At 38.5% G+C, this 21,224-nt stretch overlaps 1 protein-coding gene and 1 pseudogene across 1 annotated transcript; both read right to left on the bottom strand.

Annotated features, from left to right (window-relative positions):
- Positions 1-799: 799 nt before the first annotated feature.
- Positions 800-18,667, bottom strand: LOC115596793 (uncharacterized; annotated as a pseudogene).
- A 289-nt stretch (positions 18,668-18,956) lies between these two features.
- Positions 18,957-21,155, bottom strand: gpatch11 (G patch domain containing 11). Its single transcript, XM_030440984.1, has 8 exons — positions 20,980-21,155; positions 20,568-20,794; positions 20,433-20,474; positions 20,215-20,335; positions 20,015-20,105; positions 19,741-19,869; positions 19,426-19,507; positions 18,957-19,349 (listed from the first exon to the last, which is right to left on the bottom strand). The coding sequence occupies exons 1-8, from the start codon at positions 21,027-21,029 to the stop codon at positions 19,294-19,296; spliced, it is 798 nt and encodes a 265-aa protein (XP_030296844.1). The 5' UTR covers positions 21,030-21,155; the 3' UTR covers positions 18,957-19,293.
- Positions 21,156-21,224: the final 69 nt, after the last annotated feature.

The raw sequence follows: 21,224 nt of genomic DNA, 5'->3' as shown, positions 1-21,224 counted from the left end.
CTGCATAAAGCATAGTTCATATTTTTTAAATTAAATGTTTTTGGCCCACTGCAGTACAAGCAACACTGCCAGCATACTACATCTGCTGCACACTTGGATACTCTCTTGGATGTACCCTGTAATAGTCTTATCCATTGGATCCAAAAAATCCTACATAAACCTGCTAAGATCATGCTGTCGTGAGCAGTAGGAATGTGCAAACTCTGCATTTGAACCCGGGTTTTCTATCACCTCGGCTCAGCGCTGAAGTAAACATAAGACCCGGATGAACACACTTAATTCTACCTTGCAAAGTGATGATGCATTATCAACATCCAGTGGTGGTATGTAAATAAAGAAGGAATTTGGGATGCATCCATCCAAGGATGTGACATAAGGTCAAAAATCAGGATACTATAATTAAGAGTTTATTCATTTTGGAGGTGATTTTGAGGTGAGATTTCTCTACATTGCTGCAGTGAAATGTAACCAGATGTGTACCTGTGATAGAGTAAGACACCAGGAAGAAGATGCAAAGACAATGATGAACTTACCTGTGATAGAATTGATTTGATCATTTTCACATGCAGAGCTGGAGTTAAGGGAAGTGAAGAAACTTCTTCAAAACAAACTTTATTGCCGGTGTTTCTCTTCTCAGTTCAGATTTTAACATAATTTCCTGTCACTGTTCTAGCCCTGTACATTACCGCCTCCCTCTGCATCGAGTGCAAACCAGATCAATTCCTCCTGAATAATCCTGCCTGTCTACCACAACCCAAGAAACTAGACTGCATAAACCACCACTCTCATTAGATGTTAGTAAGAGAGGCATTTGCATTTATTGAAATCCTGAATTATTCCCAAATTCCTGTCATAAAGTGCCTTTGCTTTTTATTCATCTACCAGTCTGTGATTAAATTAAGAGTCCTTAAGCTGAAACTTGAAAGCTTCCCCATCAAAATAACAAAAATGTCAGTATACCTCTAATACCAAGTCTAGTCTTGATATCAGTATCAATACTGGCATCATTAGGATTGACACTAAAATAAGGTTGTAAACATTTCATGCTCGATCATGCTGTGGGCACACGAACACTCTTAGTGCACGCTCTCGCTGCTTCTCTGTTGCTGTTCTGTGCAGTCGTCACATCGCTAGTTAAAAAAATTCTCACATAAACCATTTTTTGTGTTTTACTGTAAGAAAACAATGTCTAGAGTTTTAAAATGCATGAGATTGAGTCATCAACAAAGAAAAAGATGGCATACAAAAGACTGAAATAAACTCACAAAACATGAAGGTACAGTTGACAGTTGTAATATTATAAAGAACTGGTATCAGTATCTTTGATTAAGGCCCTGTAATATTTGATATCACATTGGATTCAAATTTCACCCAACCTACTTCTGACATAATATAACAAAAGGTAGCAGTGGTACAGAGAAACATTCAACAGTAGAAAAAAACGACAAATGTTTCTCTACACTGTATGACAGTATCATTTATAGATTTTTAAAAATCTATTTACAGTGCAATATTCATGGTTCCTTCTGATTCAGAGACCCAGGGTTACATTCTTGTTCAAAGTAAACATAAAACATATGATCATGTACTAGTAGTATTTTCTATAGGTTTGTGTCCTACAGTAATTTGCTTTTAAAGCTATTGATCTGGCCCTTGTTCAGACAGACAGTAGGACCAGCATAATGGCCTACGGTTAGTTTAGGTTGTAGGTCTTTTGCAGACATATGTAAATGCATGTAATTGTAATAATGTGGTTTTAATGACTAAAATCTGCCAAGCAAGACGTTCACATTGAAAAAGATCTTGCACACGGATACTGACGCAATAGGTGCAGCAGAGTTTGAGTGAAGTGGATCATTAAACTATCCATGTCTTCTGTCTCATTATATTGTTGCAATAAAATCTTTAACATTATGTGTACATATGGACATACAGTATGTATACAGTATATGGGTATGTGTACGTACTGGTGTCCTTTAATTCATATCATTTATAATATAATTTAATTATTTTGGTTTTTACTGTGTTCCTACTGTATGGCTGTACACCTGTTCCTAATCATTGTAAACAAAAGCCAATAAGACTGTGTAAAAAAAAACAACACACGATTGTTAAAGAAAGAAGCTCAACAGATGTGAATTCAGACAAAAGTTACTTTTAAAATCATGATAAACTGCAAATTTCATTCACTGACTGTAAAACACCAAATATAGGATCCCCTTCATTACTCACATGGTTCATGAATTGATATCCTGTCTGCATGTTGGGTGTCCCTAACCAAACACAGACCTTGGAACTGCCGTCCACTGCCATATGTGTGAGCGTGCATGTGTGGGTAAATGTGAGGCCCTCTGAAGTGCTTTGTATAGATCTGATGTTAAAATGTAGTAATACGTAAGTGCAGTATTAACCGTTTTCATACACATTACATTACATAGACACATCTGATACATTGTTTTGTGCGTTGAATGTCTGAGCCCACGTGTCCAGCTCTGCCTTCAGTTTACTTGCTTCAGGTCGGTCTTCTGGACTCTCACAAAGCAGTGACGTAATGATTTGATTCTGCAAAAAAACAACAAAAATAACTTTGAGATCTTTGCACCAATAAAATTAAATGTTGGCGATCATTTTGACTGACTGGCACACTGAGGGCTACACTGTTTCTTGTGGCAAGTTAATTAGCTAGAATAACAAAAATGTGTTTAATAAGAATATGAGAATCTACCTCATGAGGAAAAGCCACTGAAAACTCTTCGGGGAACTTCTGACTTCTGACATCATCCCAAATCTGGTATTCATGCAGCGATTGAGGGATGAAAGAACATGTTAGCCAGCCTGGAGTTTACTTATAAATTAAATGATGCTCTGTCGAACATTACAAATTAAAAGAAGAAATCATACCCGGTATCAATGGTGATTTGCTGTTGCTACATACCAGACTGAAAAGAAACCAACCACTTTACACCTATCGCTGGTTTCTCATTTGTAAATGTTAATTTAAGGCTTATATCATTGCGTAATTTGTCAGACTTTGATGGCAATACACACCGTTTCTGTTTATGAAAGACTCACCTCAACTCTTTCATGACCAGTAGCAATTCTCCAAAGGAGTTCAAAGTATATCAAACCGAGAGCAAAGATGTCCACCTTCCGGTCATAGTTCTTCTCCTTCCTCTGTGAAAGAAAAAAAATACAGTGCTGACAAATGCTGCCTAATTTTATCCTTCCATTAATATATTTGGTGCTTTAATTTGCAATCAAGCTTTAACTGTCACCTGTTCAGGAGCCATGTAAGATGTGGTTCCTCTTTGCCCTGTTCGCTCCATCAAAGCAGAGTCATCATCATCATCTCTGGTTACCAGACCAAAGTCCCCGATCTTTACTTCTCCCTCCATTCCAAACAGGATGTTGTCAGGCTTGTCATTGAAAAGCAAAGACAGAAATTAAAACCAATCAACATGGAGCTCACCATGCCACAAAACTTAAAAAGGTATCTGTGGTTGAAACCACACAGCACCTGGCTTTAATTAGGTTAATTATTTGTCCTTAGTATTATCCTTTTGTTATCTTGTTAATCTTATCTACGTACAGAAAAAAACATATTATTCTAATGCGACACACATTCCCTTCATTATCATTTTGTTTAATGTAATCTAAATGCCATTTCCAGGTATTATTATGTTCAAGGGTTTATTAACCTGACTGTCCATATACTATGGAACGCTTCATCAATCCTAGTCACTATTGCAAGAAAGTATTGAATTCTGGCCTTAAAATGAGCTGATACTAAGTCGAGAAATAATTGACAGACATCACAAAATATTACTTTAGATTCAGTCATTCATAAGGAAGAAGAACAAAGTCACAACTCCAGCCAGCTCGTAATATTCAGTCTACTGCTTTACCCTGTTCACTCTGCCACATACCAACTCTCCCTGTCATTCTGGTTCCAGCCACTCCCTCCTTCAATAGACTGAATCACCTGCCCTGTCCACATTTGGTATCAACATGAGTCCTGAGGGATCCAAATATAGGCTGACAGCTGTAAGTAGTACAGGCGTGAACACCCTCAAGATGCACTGGGGACGCATTTGAGATCTGATCACTTTCAGAGGTGGTCATGTGATCACATTCTTTAAGCAGTGTGTATAGACGTGTGTCCTGGGCCACACTGGAGGACTGCCTACTCAACTGACATCCTCTGAGTGGCCAGAAGAATAAAACACAACAAGCAGAATGGATTGTCTGTTTCTACTAACCACTGAACAAGCAAATGCAATACCCCCAGACTCCCTTTACAAATCGCATGATTTTAGGCGTTGTTGCATAAGGAGTGACTTCACAACTTTGTGAAACGGCTTTGGTAAATTCAAAATCATTCGAGCCTTAATGACAGAAATTCAGAATTAAATAAGCTACATTAAATTGTTAAAGGTGTCAGTCTGTCCAGGCGCTGCACCGACCTGTCTGCTCCTGTGTACAAGTGTCTTTTATCTGCCAATATTTAGCAGCTGTTTGCCCTGTTCCAGCTGATTTTACCATTAACACTACATTCATTTAAGCCTAACACTGCATTTTAACAACATGATCATTGTTATTCACTTCAACTTATATGTCTTCAAATTCTTACTCCTAACAGGCTTGCAAATCACACCTTACAGGTTTAACTTCTACTTCCTGCCTGAATTGGAGACCTCATCAGTGAAAACCATCTGCCTGACCCTATCTGCTGTCTCAACATCAGCGCTCTGCTGTAAAAGCACATGATTAAGTGAGAAAGATTTTTTGTAAACTGGAGAACATATCAAATGCTCATGCATCTGAAGTTACATAATTATTTTGAGTCTGGTCTCACCTTCAGGTCTCTGTGGATGTGCTTCTTGGCGTGAATATATTCGACTCCACTAACAATTTGTTGAGCAATGCTGAGACTCTCTTCTCTCCTCTTGGAGTCTTGTGGAGACTCAGCGTTCTTCTCATCAATCCACACTTTAAGTGTTTTGGTGTCACACAACTCCATCTGTATATAGAGGTACTTTGCAGGTGAATTGTCTGCAGACCTAGAAAAGTAAGATCAGAAAGATTATGTAATTACATTTAACCTGAAATTACCATTAAAACATAAGTGCACAAGACTTACTGAGAAGAGCTGCAACTGTTAGATGAAATGTCCCATTGGTATCCCGAATCCTCCATCCAAAATGTGTAGTATCTAACGATATTAAGGTGGAGAAGATCTGATAACGTCCCCACCTCTCGAAGAGACTTCCTGATCCAGAAGAGAACAGGAAAAGGAATCAGTATGCAGTACTTGTTCAAATACTGTCCATGCTATGCATACTTGAAATGTACAACAGTATACTCACTCTTCACGGCGGACAATCTTTACGGCGTAAAACCTCTCCAGCAGTTTATGTCTTACTTTGAAAACACAACCAAATGCTCCACTGCCAAGACACTCCATAGGATCAAAGTCTGAAGCAAACCTGTGGAGTTTAACATTATTGTTTAGGCAAACAATAAAGCCTACTGAAATATGTTTTTGATTGTACATCATTTATTGAGAGAAGATTTAAGACCATATCAAGATAATCACACTGACGATGTTTTTTCCATACCTTGACTGGGGGGATGTCTCATTTGGACGACTTCCCATATTCTTGTCTTTATCAACACGCTTGGAGAATAAAAAAAAGATTTAAAAGAATGACCCTCGCTCTGATTAATAACTTGTACACTTGAATACTTAAATGACGACATATTTTGTTGCCCACCACTTCAACACAGCCATGGAGTACATTGTCTTTTGGTCTTACGACACCATTACTATTCTGTTGCTCTGTCCACAGACAGAGTCAGCAGAATATACGATGGTGGGCTTTTATTTTAACTATCACAGTTCTTTAAGATTGTTTAGAAAAGGCCATACCTGACTCGTTTCCTTGGAAGAGCTTGATGAATCAGTGAATACTCCTGAGCCACTTGTATCTGTTGGCATGCTTTGAGATGACGCGAGAGACTCCCTAAGAGAACATAAAAAGAGGCATGAGTGTTTTGTCAGTATTAAGCTCTACAATCTGTTTTAATACTTGGGTCAATAAATGCCTTACAGTGAAGTTGGTGTTGACAACCTGGTCGGTACATCATCTTCAGGTGCAACTAGACTTAAGGGCATCTACAATTCACAAAAAAGTGTTTTTTTACACATGACACATGCTCCAAATAAACTGATGAAAAAATGATGGCAGATAATATGAATTATTTGTCATATCAAACCTTTTTTTGTCATCTTCAACCACATATATAAAACCAAACTAAACAATAATGCAGTATTTCTCTTACTATACTGCTGCTAGTCTGCTGTAGTCTTTAAAACATCACATGGTGAATGTAGTTTTTTGCTTTACCTATTAAAAGATATTTTACCTGAACTTCAGAGAGGTTTGATGAAGTGGTCATCATCTCTGAGGCACCTGTGTCCACTGGCATGCTTTGTGATGGTGATTCAGGGGACTCCCTGGGGGAATAAAATGAGAGACATGAGGACAGCTTGCAAGTATTTAAGTCTATGGTCTGCTCTCCTACTAATGACAATAAGTGCCTTACAATGTTGCTGATGGCATCGACAATGTAGGTGATGCACCATCTACGGACACTGTTGATCTGATGGACACCTTCAATGCAAAGAAAAGGTGTTTGACTTGTTAGAGATACTTCAGTGAAACTGTTTTATTCAAAAGTCCAGGGTTGTTTTTTACACTTTAATGGATGCAACTTGAAATATAACATAGTGCAATGATAATGATAAAATAATAAGAAAAAGAACAACATATGTAAAATAACTGTAGCTTGTTAGCTGTGCCCGATAAACTGCCAAGCTGGGAAAATATTTAATGATATAAATTTGAGCATAAAATATCAAATACCTTGCTGTCCCAGTCTGACTGTTCTTGAAGAGCATACCAGGCCAACTGAGCTGCATTTTGCTCGGCTTCCTTGACAGTCTTACCCTCAGCCTCAGGGTATTCCTTATTGTTGATCACTAATTTGTAGAAAAATCTGTGTTGAAGGAAGTTGCATTAACATTTGAATGCTGTTCATAACTGAACATCAATCAAGAGTTAGCATAGAGCCTATGTACTGTTTATTCAGGTCGCAGAGGTTCAGGTTCATACTCACTGAGGGTTGGTTGGTGGACCACATCTCCTCACTTCAATGTATGAATGGTAGCAATTTGTTCTCCGACAGTAGTGGTCTACAAGTCCGATGAAATTTGTTGCTCTTTGCCTACGTTTGTTGCTGTGTAGCTGTGAGTTAAGACCAAGGTTTCTTATCCTGTTACTGTAACAAAAAAGTTACATTTCACACTAATGAAGACATGACAATTAAATGATGCATTGGTGTTGTGATTAACTCACCAGAGATCGGAAACACTTTGCTGAGTTGATGTATGACTGTAATCCGTAGTCTAGAAAATTTTTAAAAAGTATAATTTTGAGATGGTTCATACAGTGGACTGTGGCCTGCTAAATATACACTGCATGCAACAGTATGCAATGACCATGATTAAGACAGAAGAAACTGGTGTGTGTTACTTACTTCTGCAGTTTTACTGCTACTTATCATATCGTATACAAGCTTGGCTGCTTCATTCTTAGCTTCCTTCTTTGTTTTCCCACTGACAGCTGGATACACCTCTTCACCAACCACGAAGCTACACCACCTAAGATAATAAAAACAACCTTTATTCAAGGTATTCACAAGTCGGGACAAAATAACTGAGAAATTAGATGCAGTTAGGAGACTTACTTAGTTGCATTATTTGGTCCAAGTCTTGTTGACTCCACAGGCCTTATATTCAACTTGTTCTTCAGACCATATTCATTGAGCCAACACATATAGTTTGTTGGAGTAAAACTTGCCTGTCAAGATAATAAAAAGTATTTTTATTCCTCATGACTTGGTGTTTTACTTTTAAATACCTACAATCCAAAGAAGAACTACAGTAGAATCTTACTGGGTCAACTGAGTCCTGATGTTCATTCTCCAACAAGCACATAATGGCATTTTTTGCTGCCTCCCGCTTGGCTTCTTTCTTGGTTCTGCCCCTACCCACAGGATAGACCTTACCATCTAGGACTGCCCTCTGGATGAATCTGTAGAAGAATTGTCACATCATTAGAGAGTTGACGGGAAATGATGGCTGGGGAGTATTAAGTTACATGACTGCCTGCCTGGGTCGGTATGGTAAACTGTGACTGTTGGGGATCCTAATCCTCTACTAGTATATTCATGTGCTTGTGTCATTCTCAATCATAATTAGGACTATATTTCACAGGCTGAAGATTTAACATAGCACATTAATTGTCACACTACACTTCAAAGTGCAATATGTAAGACTTTTAGATCCAAACGTTTAAAAATGTACTAAAATTGTGAAGAAATCCCAATTTTTATGTTAAAGATGATATAACATTAAAACTGACATTGACTTTACAGAGCTACCTATTTAAGTTAGCATGCTAACAAACTAGCTTCTAGATATTTTCCACCTCAAGAGGAGACAGTTGGATAGTAAACATCACCATCAGTCCGGGCAGAGTCAGCTACACAGCTAATCGTGCTAACTAGCTAACAACCGCTACAGCTAGAGGTTCCTCTTTTGATATCCCGCCCACAGTTGCCAAGTCCGCTTATTATAAGCGACTTTGGGCTTGTTTTTCTGTAAAGTCACTTATAAATACTGGTAGTCGCGGGTTGCGAGGTTTTGGGCTTGTTGTTAAAGTGTTCCTCTTATTGCATGTCATATTGTTTTGAAGTCCTGGAACTAAAACAAAAACGGATCATAACATATAAAAAAAAATAACAAATACAATGACATTTCTGGATTCGGGGTGATATTTGTGTGTGTGCAAAGTGTAATAATCTCTCTCTCTATTTTTTTTTCCACCATGAACGGAGAAGTCGCTTGTTTTGGGCTTGTTTTCCTGCTTGCTTGTTTCTCTCGCGATATCTGGCAACACTGATCCTGCCCCTTATTTGTTTGGATTAATTTGAAAGGTGACAAAGTCTTACATATTGCACCTTTAAGTAGGCTATGTTTGACGTGCTTGTAGCAAATTCTTATCATATATTTCTACATGATACGACTAACGACAGAATGTGAAGACATAATAGTTTTGACATTTTGACGTATATGTATAATGTAGCATATATCTATTCAAGTTAGCATCCAAACCAGCTAGCTCCGACCCATACTTCTCCATAGCTCCTGTGCTAGCATTGTAAACACCAACACATACTTGGCAATCAGAGCTCCCTGAATGGCTAACTGAGCTAACGAGCCATCTGTATTTGACAACATAACTACAATTATCTTTAAAGTAGTCTGTCCTGTTAGTCAAAAGTTATAACAACTCCTTGCGACATCACCTTTATTAAACCTGAACCCCCACATTTAGTCAGGTGACTTTAACACACTTGTTGTAGACATTGTAAGACTTTTGTCATGGCGGACTACTCAAGTATATGGATTATTTCTTTTCTATGAGTGTTTGCTTGACATTCAGCCACCATCCCAATTTAAAATAGCGCCATAATCGCCCCTGCCACACTAGAATGGGGTACCAGGGTATAGAAAATGTCTAACTCTTTAAACCGGAGCTACAAGGCCGATGTCCTCATAAGGCTGCAGTGTCGCTCCCCATTCAGTAACAGGACCATTCAAAAACACAACTCCCCTGACCGCTTGTCATGTCAGCCTACAACCCACAGGTAGCAGAAAACACCTCACCTTTTATCAACATCTGGGCCAACAGAGCCGAGGTCCTCATAGTGCAGCTCACAGCGGGTTCTGTGCGCATAAAGCTGCAGTTCAACGACGCAGCTTGACGTTTCCATCATAAACTGACGCAATTGAAGCCAGAATTGCGTAAAACTGTGACAAATTAAAATTTCCAAATATTAAATAATGTTTTTCTTTCTCGTGTTGACTTCACTCCCACTCCTTCGTGGTCCATTTCCGTCCTGTTTCCCCTCTGACACGGATAAGTTTCGATTTCAAGGTCTGCGTCATTCACGTTACATCCAGTGGCGTTCACACAGTTTCAGGGTGGGGGAGGGGGGCGCGACATTTTGAAGAGGGCACCTCCGAAATATTATAAACTATGGCTCAATTTACATTGAAGTTCAAACCAGATCTCAGTGCTATGGCTGGCTGTGGGAAGGTCACAGGTAATCATAGTCCTTCAATTAGTTTCCAGAAAAAGTCAGTTCTCCGGACCTTAAACTTATTTTATTTCCGTTCAAACGGATGTGTCAGAACCTTCTGATATATATCTTGCTGCAATAAAAATATCCTGACATCTGTAATCCATTGCAGCAGCCAGTGCAGTGTCTGCAGACTCCTGGGAAGAGTCAAAGCCTATTTCCTGGTTCACTGTCTTTATCCCATTACACTGCCAGCATCTCCACAGAGCACATGCACACTACCTTTGTTAACTTATATACTGGAAATGCAGCCACATAATCTCATCCACTGGATTCATTCATAGACTCTTAGTGACACAGTTTTGTTCATTAACATATTTTTAAATCTGTAAATCCACTTTATGTCTGGACTTACAGGAGCTGAGGCACTTTGGATACATTTGGGTGAAACAGGTGGTGGATTTAACTGCTTCTCTTGCTGTCTAAGAGCGTAAAGTTTAATTTTTCCAGGAAGGCTTTTGAAGCACTCATACTTTCAAGTCAGTGGCAGATTGAATATATTGCACGGGCAATTGTTAAACAATAACATTTTTGCACACATTGCTTGGAAGTAAAGTAGTTGTCCAGCTTGATTTTGAAAGAAAATACTCCTGTATGTCACATGTGCTGGATCTCCATACCTGAACGTGTTCATCTATTGGGAATCAATAACAGAATCATAAAGTACAAGCGTTTGGCTCCTGAAGGTGACTTATTTAAATGTAAAACAAAGCTGATCATCAGTAGAGGACTCAACAACATCCAGCAGCCACAAAAAAAAAATGCAAATTGTACAAAATAAAACAGTACATGCTTTACAGAAGACTGACCATTACGCCCTGGTTGCCAATGTTTTATTTTCCCGTTCATCCCATTAATTTAAAAGCAAAAGGTGCAATGTGACGTCGATTTAAACTCATTTAACCATTTCCAGCACAACAATACAACCCCAATTCAAAAAAAGTTGGGTCAGTGTGCAAAATAAAAACTGAATGCAATTACTGTCATCAAACAGTTTTCTGTGTTCCCTTGCCAATATAGTATTATTTTGTAGACAATCATGTGTTTAACAAAGTGGTGAGCCTTTCGAGGACGCCCCCTCCATACCCAATCACGGTGCAAACACCCGTTACCAATTAACCTGTTTACCTGTGGAAGGTGAGAGCAGTCAGCAAATTCTTTTCTTCACCAGTCTTTTGTTGCTTTTGTCACATCTTGTTTAACATGTGTTGCTGGCATCAAATTCAGAATAAGCAGACATTTACAAAAATCTATGATGTTGATGAAGTAAAACATATTGACTATATAAATTCAGTAACTGTCAAGAATAAAAGATTTTGTTTTGTTTTACGGTGTCCCAACATTTTTAGAATAAGAGTTGCGTTTTCAGAACCAGCTGACAAAGGAATTACTGGAGACATGATTATTTGTTAAAAAGGAAAAACGCTGCATTACCTGACTATAAAATGCACATGGTTGTGTGTCCTTTCTCCATCGATACCACACAATGATGATACATTTTGTCACATCAGTTCATGAATTGTTAATAAAAGTCACTCCTCTTGGAACCAAAGGCATGATGGGAGTTGATAAACATGACAAATACTCATGCTTGTGATGCGATGTGATTCTATTAATCAGACACTGGCACTGTCACGATGCACATTTCTAAGCATAAGTGCACGAGTGCACTCTTCCAAGTCCATCTTTAGTTTACTTGCTTCAGGTCGTTCCTCTGGCTTCGGGCACAGCATTGACTTTATAATTTGGTTCTGCAACAAAAAAGAACAACAAAAAGAATGGCAATTGTGATCTCCTTATCAGTAAATGCATACAGCGTGTTCAAGGCTCCATTCAACTCCATTTCCTTTAGGCTGACTTCACTTGAGCAACAAAGTCTTTGTCTAATCTTCTATCTATCCTGCTTGATATTTGACCTTCTGATTACTTTATACACACGCACATACACATGTCATATCAACTTAGATTCACAGATGAACAGTTATAACATTGCAAACCCTTGAACATCCGTTTAATTTGTTTAACGTGAAAGAAAGACTGCTGGTGTACCTCGAGGGGGAAATGTTGTAAAAATCCTTGAGGAGGTTTCTGGTTTCTGACATCATCCCAAATCTGTAATCACGCAGTGATAAAATGGAGAAAGAACATGTAATTGGCATGATACAAATTGATAAGCTGTCCAATCAGCCTTTGTCACATGTTTGGACAAGTCACAGTGGGAAAAGCACAAGTGTAAAAAATACTATCTTTAATAAATAACATTTTCCTACTACAACAAGTTAAATTGTCTTATTATCTTGAAATTCAAAACAATTTGCGTATCTTTTAAACAAACTCAAAGCAAAACATATTTCTTAGTACACAGTTAATGCTGACATATACCGTTCAGCATGAACAACTCACATCTTTCCTTTCGTGGCCGGTAGGGAGGTTCCAAAGGAGTTCAAAATAAATCAACCCCGATGCAAATATGTCCACTTTTCTGTCATAAGTGTTCCTGGTCTTCTGTCATAACACAGAAACATAATATTTACAAAAGGAATTTTAAATCTACAGCACCATCTATTTAATAATGCTGAAGAATATTAAGTTTATCTTACCTGCTCAGGAGCCATGTAAGACGGGGTTCCTTTGTACACCGTCCTCTCGATCAGGTTCTCAGCATCGTCGTCATTCTCAGCAGTGACCAGACCAAAGTCTCCAATCTTCACCTCCCCATCTTGACCGAACATGATGTTGGCAGGCTAACCATGAGAAAGGAATAAACAACTTTCGAAGGGACCATACCGGCCACAACACACAACATGTTGATGTTTCGACTCCACAACTCCTCAGTAGTGATTATTAAATTACTTGAGTACTCAAGTATTCATGGGGCAGACCATGGGCATCTTCAAACTCGCTTCCCGTTCAATCTCAACGACACACCGTTACAGTTTCATGACTGCATCCTACATGCTTGTAGTCAAAGTAGGAAATAAAGTAGTCAAAACCGCATCTTTGGTAGATCCCACGACAACAGGTGTGTCCCAGGGGAAATTACTCAAACCATAATCGCCCATATTTCAAACTCCGCCTTCATTTTAATCTTAACTACATACCTTGATAAATTATTAATTGATTCACTTCCATCTCACCTTCAGGTCTCTGTGGATGAGATTCTTGGAGTGAATGTACTCGACTCCCCTGACTATTTGCTTAGCAATTGTTAGACTTTCTTCTCTTCTCTTGGAGTCTCGCAGGGATTTCTTCACATTCTGAATATTCTTCTCATCGATCCACACTCTGAGTGTTTTGGTGTCACACAACTCCATCTGAATATAGAGGTACTTTATCGAAGAATCACCGGTCGACCTTGATGAGTCGAAAAAGAAAAAACGTCAACATGACATTCCTTTACATTTAATTTAAAAAAAGGAGTTAAGGATTTTAAAAAGATGGTATGGTACTTACTGTGAACTGCTGTCACTGTCAGTTGCACTGTCCTGTTGGTATCCTGAATCCTCCAACCAACATGTGAAGTATCGGACAATATTGCAGTGATGAAGGTCTGACAATGCCGCCACCTCTCGTAGAGATTTTCTGATCCAGAGAAGAACAAGAACATGGCTCAGTTAAGAATCTTTCAACCCATTTTTTCCACTGCATCTAAAACTGATTAGAAAAAAAAACACACATACAAAAAAAAGATGCCCTTCTCATTTAAAGGCATACGATGCAGGATTTGTCAGTTGTCTAAACAAACTGAATCTAGCCGGACCAGCAGACATGTGTACAGAGAAGCGCCAAGATCGAAACCAGCAGTAGTCAAGCGAGCTAGAGAGTGAGTGAAGACCGGGAGCAACATTGTTTTTTTTTAGTAGAGTGCAGACCTTGTGCTGTTATTGCCTGGTGGCTATACCATGTTGTCTAAAGGGTAACACCCAGAAGTCTCTGTGGACAAAGACACATCAATGATAGTCTATGATACATTATTTTTAGAAAAATCCTGCACAGTATACCTTTAAAAAAGGGAAACAAAATGAAACATCATTCATACTTGACTTACTCTTTGCAGCGGACAATCTTTACAGCAAAATACTTATGCAGCAGTTTTTGTTTTGCCTTGTAAACATGACCAAAGGCTCCTTTGCCGAGGCACATTATGGAGTCAAATTCGGACCTAAACCTGTTGAGATTAAAACAAGTACTGCTGAGACAGAAGGGTATGCATGTATGATTTTCTATAAATATACAACAGTCTTCCTAATTGGATATATATGTATATTAAACAAAAGCATGCCTACAGCGTTGCCAAAAATCATGACAATATTTGTAATTCAGTGTTCAGATTTTTCCTTACCTTGAGATTTGCGACTTGGTTGTTGTTGTTGTGTTTCCTGTATTCTTGTTATTAAAATTGATTACGTCCTTAAAGAACAGAGTAAAGTAATGATACAAAGATAAAAATGTTAAACAAAAACCAACAATTTTAACTTGATTAGCATAATTAATATCTTCTTACTTTACCTCTTTGCTCCTGCAGGCATTTGGGAAATTTGCTGCAATTCTAACAAGACAAGAAACAATTGCAATCAGCACTAACATCAGGGGAAATATTTATGTCCTGCAGCTTCACAGTGGGTCTCAAAATAAGGCTTACCTTATTTTGGGCTTCACATCAGGACTCTGAATCTTTGTAATGGGAAGTAGAAAAATACAGCCAAATTTATTTTATTATTTTATCATTTATGAAGCAGACATACAATTAAATTGAAAATAGTAATGCTTTTGCTTAATTGTTTTCTCTCACCGGATACATGCAGCACAGTTGCTGCTTAAAGTTATGTTAAATGTCTTTAACCAAAATTTTAAATTAAAGCAATTTAAGTTCATATAAGTTCTCCAGCTGACTGATCGTTGCAGACTGATGAACCATAATTGTATTTGAGGATTACATAGGAAATAACAGACCTCAGCCTTGGGAGGATTTGATGAATCGGTGAAAATGACTGAGTCACTTGAAGCCGTTGGCACACTTTTGGATGTTGTGTTGCAGGACTCCCTTGGAGAATACAATGAGACACATTAGTAGAACATTCTCACCATTAAACTGTTCTATCTGTTGTAGTCCATGATCGGCGTCTTACAGTGTGCTTGGTGGCGAGGACAATCCGGCTGACCCAGTATCATCAGATACACCTGACAAGAAAGGCGTCTGAAAGCACAAAGGCGTGTCCAGCTGTTACATATTAACATGTTTTAAACTATGTGATGCTCTCTGACATGGGGTGCAACATTAGTGTAATATCATTCGCAAAACATTTATGTGGTAAACAGTCATTCTCATGTTTTATGATGAAAACCTGCTCATGAAAACTTTGTGGTGCCACAGCTTCCACTTCTATAAAAGACTAATATAAACACAGGAACGCATAAACGTTGTGACATACAGCTTCACATCAGAGTTGCCAGTTTGTCTGATTATCTACACCACATATTTGGAAGCAAAATCAAGGTGAATATTGTACACCCTAAATGTCATTATGAGCAACCACTGCATTGTACATGTGTATGCACACAAACCCTTGTAAGTTTGGAATGCAAATTACATTTAAAATGAAAAGACTGAGTAGTAACTTCAATGTTTATCTTGTTTTTAACATCAGAAGGAATGGGTTAGATGATGTTGAGAACGTGTTTTAAACTTATTGTGAAGCTCTAACTGTTTCCCACCCTTTCCCACATTAATTCTGATGTATTTAACACAAACTGCGTGTTTTGATATAGTGTTCTCAACAGGGCAAAAAAAAAAAAAAAAAGTAGGAATAAGACTGGGCTTGCATGTTTGACAGTGAGGAGTTGTAAATGAAAGTAAGTGGATGCTCAGGTAAAAGGTAAAAGGGTCAGGAAACATTAACAAACTTCGTCTGTAGATTAAAAATAACTTATCATCATAAAACAGCGGTTAATGTTGTTTACCTTGCTGTCCGAGTGTGACTGTTCTTGAAGGGCAGTCCAGGCCAGCTGAGCTGCATTTTGTTTAGCTTCCTTGGCACTCCTTCCCTCACCCACTGCATATTCCTTGTTGTCGATCACTAACTTGTAGAAAAATCTGTGTAGCCAGGGAGGACATTTTTAGACCATTGTGTTAAGATACCTGTTATATCTATCAAGAGTGTTTATACAGTGTCTATAGTCTCTACCCAGGTTACAGTCAGTCATACTCACTGAGGGTTGTGAGGTGGCCCGCATTTTTTCTCTAAGATGTAGACATAGGAGAGCCTCGCGCTCTGACAGAACTCGTTGACGCGTCCTATGAAATTTTTCTCTGTAAAAGCTTCTCCTTTAGGTGTCACACTCAAGCTCTTTGTCCTCTCACTGTAACGCCAGGACAAATCACATTAAAATCAGACTAAACCTTTGATAATCAAACAGAATCACAACAATAACGGTGAAATGATGTGTTTGTGCTCACCAGATGTCTGACAGACTTTGACTTAATTCCTCCTTTTGTTGGCTTGATGCAACACTGTATTTCTCATCTCTATACTTGAAAACAAAAACAGTGTGATTTAGTGATTAAAGTTCAACATGCCAAACATTTGATCCATTTACATTAACATTCATGGCAATATTACAGTCAGGGACAAGCATGCCAATTCCTTCCTTCCCTCTGACTTGAATCAAGAAGAAACTAACGTGTTACTACTTACCGCTGCAATTTTAATTCACACATGCAGTAAAACAAGGAAAGCAGTATAATAATCTTACAGAGTTAACAGGTTCCTCCGACAACCCATTCAGGGCATTTTTAGCTGCGTTCTGTCTGGCTTCCTTCTTGTTCTTGCCCACACCAGGAGGATACGGTTTTCCATTCACGACCGCTCTTAAGGTAAATCTGAGAGGAGATGAAAAAACTCTATCAGGAAAGATGACCAAAGAATATGTTTTGATGTAGGATGCAAAACAAAGACATGAATGTGCACAGAACAGACCACATTACGATTTAGTGTGGATCTGGATAAAAGGATGGATCGAGGAACATTTTTCTCACTTGTCGTTATTGTTAATTTCTCAAGGAATGATGCTCGGATCTTGATGACAGATATCAGATGCAATAAGGCGGCTGGTTTCTATGTGTGAGTACAATTTGATGTGGACACAAATACAAATCTGGTTCCAGCAGATTTCAGGGTGTTGTATTTGCTATCAGATACGGCTCGACTGGATTAATGGGGACTGTTTGGCCTCGGCAGAGGTATATGCTCTACTGACTGCCATTCTAGTTTTAATATATGTGAACAATAATGTGGGGTGTGCATTGCTATTATATGTTCACATAAGCACTGTAGAGTTGGTAGTGTTTTATTTGCACTAATATTAGCACTATTCTTATAATATGTAACTCAATCCAACAGACTGTTCAAACAATGCTTAAGTGACATTTAGAAGTTGAGCACCCATGCATCTACTACAGCCTGTTTTGACTTGGTGTTACACCCATACCATTTCATTTACAGTTTCCTACTGTTTGATTTTTTCCACGGGGTTTTTCTACATATGCAGGAAACATATCAAATCGATTTTGAGGGTGTACGATGTCAACTTCTGACAGTACTGTCCCTTAGTGGCCAGAAGCAACATAATGAATACACCCATTTCCTATTTTTTCCCACGAACGTAAACCATGGGAATGTACCATCCTCCCGTCCAGTACGGGCCCGTCCAAGATATCTTCAAATCCCACATTCTCCTATAACTTCACATGACATAAGTCCGAGCAGAGAATTCCTGCGACTCACGTTTTAATGTGATCCGGGCCAACAGATCCAACGTCCTCAAAGCACAGCAGCGACCGTGTTCTCTGTGCATGCTCGTTCAGTTTAGCCACGTAGTTTTCCATTTCCATTTCAAATTAGCCCAAAAGTCCGAATGTCAACTTATATTACATACAAGATAAACTAGCATAGTGCGAATTTAGGAATAGTGCATCCTTTTTCTGTTTCCAGCTCGACTCTGCAGCGCTGACTTTTCGTTCAGCCTTACTGCCCGAGTAAGTTTCGTTTTCCCGGTAAACGTCACACAACATGGCAGCCTACATGGGAGCTACATCTCGAAAATATCAACATAGTTTGAGTTAACAGCAGCCAAGGTGGGTAAATCACCGCGAATAAGATACAGAACTGAGTAAGGTTAATGTCCAAACTGTAAGGACAGTTAAAATGACACACTTGTTTTTAGCTAGCAGCTGGGCTAAGTGTTAATGTAACTTACTCCGTCAATAATTATCTTGACGGATATCAATATTTTACCAACGTCTCCTTAAAATGTTTGTGGCGTAGGTAAAATAAGTGTCTGCCTTTTCTTCACCCTGTCAAAACGGTTTACGTTATTTTGCCAGCGTCCACCAACTACAACTCCCAAGAAGCTTACGCAGCGCGCGTACCGCAAGGACTCATGGGAGCTGGCGCTTTATATCTCAGACTAATAAAAATCATGGAGGAAGTATATCCAATATTCTGGAAACACAATGATTGCACTGGAGTCGTCAGGTGACACGATGATGATGATGATGATGATGATGATGATGATGATGATGAAAATAAAAATATGAAGTATAATGTCATCTTACATTTTAAAGCAAACCCAAATCAATTTATTGTATTTTTAGTATCTTAAATAAAATAATGAATACAATAACAAGGTATAATTCTAACAACATTTAATGAATACACAGGTATGCAATTGCTCTTGAAACATGTCTCAAAAAACTTTGAATATATTCCGAAAATATAAATATTAAAAAAGTATCTGACAAATGTTTTCAAAATGTAAGGAAAAATTAAACACTGCCTTCCACAAGCAACATAATAAAAACTGATGTCTTTCTACAGATGATAGCAGACCCAAATGCCTGAACTTCTTATCATAGCATGTTACAAAATGTTGTCTGCACTCTTTTACAAACATTACGTTTCCTGGAATCATCATTTGTAACTGCTTCATCACTGGGAACTACTGTACATTTATTTTATACAAAGTTCAGTCATGGTCTGCTGCTGTATCCCCTGGACAGTTAGAGCACAAGTCCTCTTCATCTGTAAAAAAGAAAAAGAAAAATTACATATTTTAAAAATGACAATAAAACTACATGCATGTTGTCATCTCTCTTACCATTATAGGTGGTCCCACACCATATGCAATAAAAATGGACTCCTCTCAAATAGGATGTCAAAATTTGCAGTTTGTCAAAGGACTGAAACAGAAATGCACACATGAAATACACATTAGTTTTACTCTGGATTAATCATCACTGAATCTTACGAAATGCTACTATATACCAGTATGTTACCATAGACAACAGGTTTTTGCACCATAACGCTGACATAATGATTATCATACACTAATTTGACAACAATATTGCGTTGGCGTCATATGATAGGATTACATATTATATCACTTAAAAAAGAAGGTAATGTAAATGCTAACTGTTAATTCCACTATCTCCTCTTCCTCCTCCTCCTCCTCCTCCTCCTCCTCCTCCTCCTTAGAATCATCTTCCTCATCATCAGTCTCTGCTTTGGGCCAGTACCAGTCTTCTCTGGGGACAGTGATGCCCTGAAAGGAAAATTTAGGCAAAAGATTCACGCACAGAAAACCTTCCAGTGCTGTTACTATAATGATGTAACATGAATGCAACTTGATGTAGCATTAGCACATTGGTGCACTTATGAGCCTGTGCTATAGCAATAATTCATCTAACCTTCTGACTGTCAAGCTGTTCACAGGCTCTCTGACTCCTTCTGAGATCCCCTTCAATCTTACGTTCCTCTCTCTCTGTCCTAACTCTTGACCTGGAATGAAGGAGCACAAGATTACAAACACAAAGACTATGAAATGTTCATATTATAAGAAGGGACAATATTTGGGGGCATAGTGCTTCTTACAGAAAGCAAACTTCACCTGAAATCTTCCAGAGATTTGGTCTCGTTCTGTTGTTTGGCTCGCGCTTTATGTCGATAATTTTCAAGTTCCTCCTCGGCTTTTCTTTTCTTCACCTCCTCCATTCCGATGCCACCTCTGTCTGAGTCATCACATAAGGAAAAGTACATAAACACTTTAAGACATCAGTTGTGTTAAAAGTATCGTCATAAAATACACAAAAAGAATGCATTACTTACCAGTTTTGATATTCAAAGGAATTGGATCGACTCTCCCAGCTCCTGCAGAGACAACAGAAAACACTAACATTAACACAGGCAACAAAGGCAAAGCAGATTAAAAATGACATGATACTGACTCAGGATGAAACTTGCCTTTCTTCCCCAGGCCTTGACCAGCTTTGTAACCCATTTTCTGCAGAAGCGCAAACCCCTTGTTCTCGTTGCTAATAGTGTTTTGTAAAGCTGCTTCCCTGCTCTCCTTCTCCTGCTCCTTGAAGGTCTTCTGGCGGTTCTTGACGTTCGTCTCCTTTTGCTGCATTTCCTTCTTCATCGCTTCTTTTACTCGCCTCACCATGCTGACACCTGGTTTCACATCTTGTCTGAAAGACAGACACCACAGAGAAAGTTATTGAGATAAGACAACAATGATATCTATTGTAAAAGTGATGGCTGTAAACTTTAAAACTCTCTGTAAGACATATTCATGTCTGAACTTGACAGTAAGCTATATTATGGGCTCTAGTCTGACACCATTGGACAAACAGTAGAAACATAAAACGCTTACATTGTAGTGAGAAATGCATCAGACATGTAGTCTTCTTCCTCATCAGACATTATGACCGCGCAAAAGAAAGTAAATGTCGAACAGAACAGCTACCACTCTTAATTTATTATCCGGTTGTGCGATTAGATTCAATTCACTGATGTTTGGTTCGTTCATAGATATATTCCGAGTAGCTACAAGGTACACAAAAAGTATACAGTTCCGGCGCCTCTGACAAATAAATCCGGTAAAGGATATTTACTTTG

Source organism: Sparus aurata, chromosome 15, assembly GCF_900880675.1.
Source record: "Sparus aurata chromosome 15, fSpaAur1.1, whole genome shotgun sequence".
Classification (NCBI taxonomy): domain Eukaryota; kingdom Metazoa; phylum Chordata; class Actinopteri; order Spariformes; family Sparidae; genus Sparus; species Sparus aurata.
This window is presented reverse-complemented; position numbering and strand designations above follow the sequence as displayed.

Coding starts and splice junctions, on each gene's coding strand:
- gpatch11 (XM_030440984.1), bottom strand. CDS start 21,029: ATGTCTGATGAGGAAGAAGACTACATGTCTGATGCATTTCTCACTACA. Junction 20,106..20,214: donor AAATCTCTGGAAGATTTCAG/GTGAAGTTTGCT, acceptor CCTTCATTCCAG/GTCAAGAGTTAGGACAGAGA. Junction 19,508..19,740: donor AGGAGATAGTGGAATTAACA/GTTAGCATTTAC, acceptor TTTCTGTTTCAG/TCCTTTGACAAACTGCAAAT.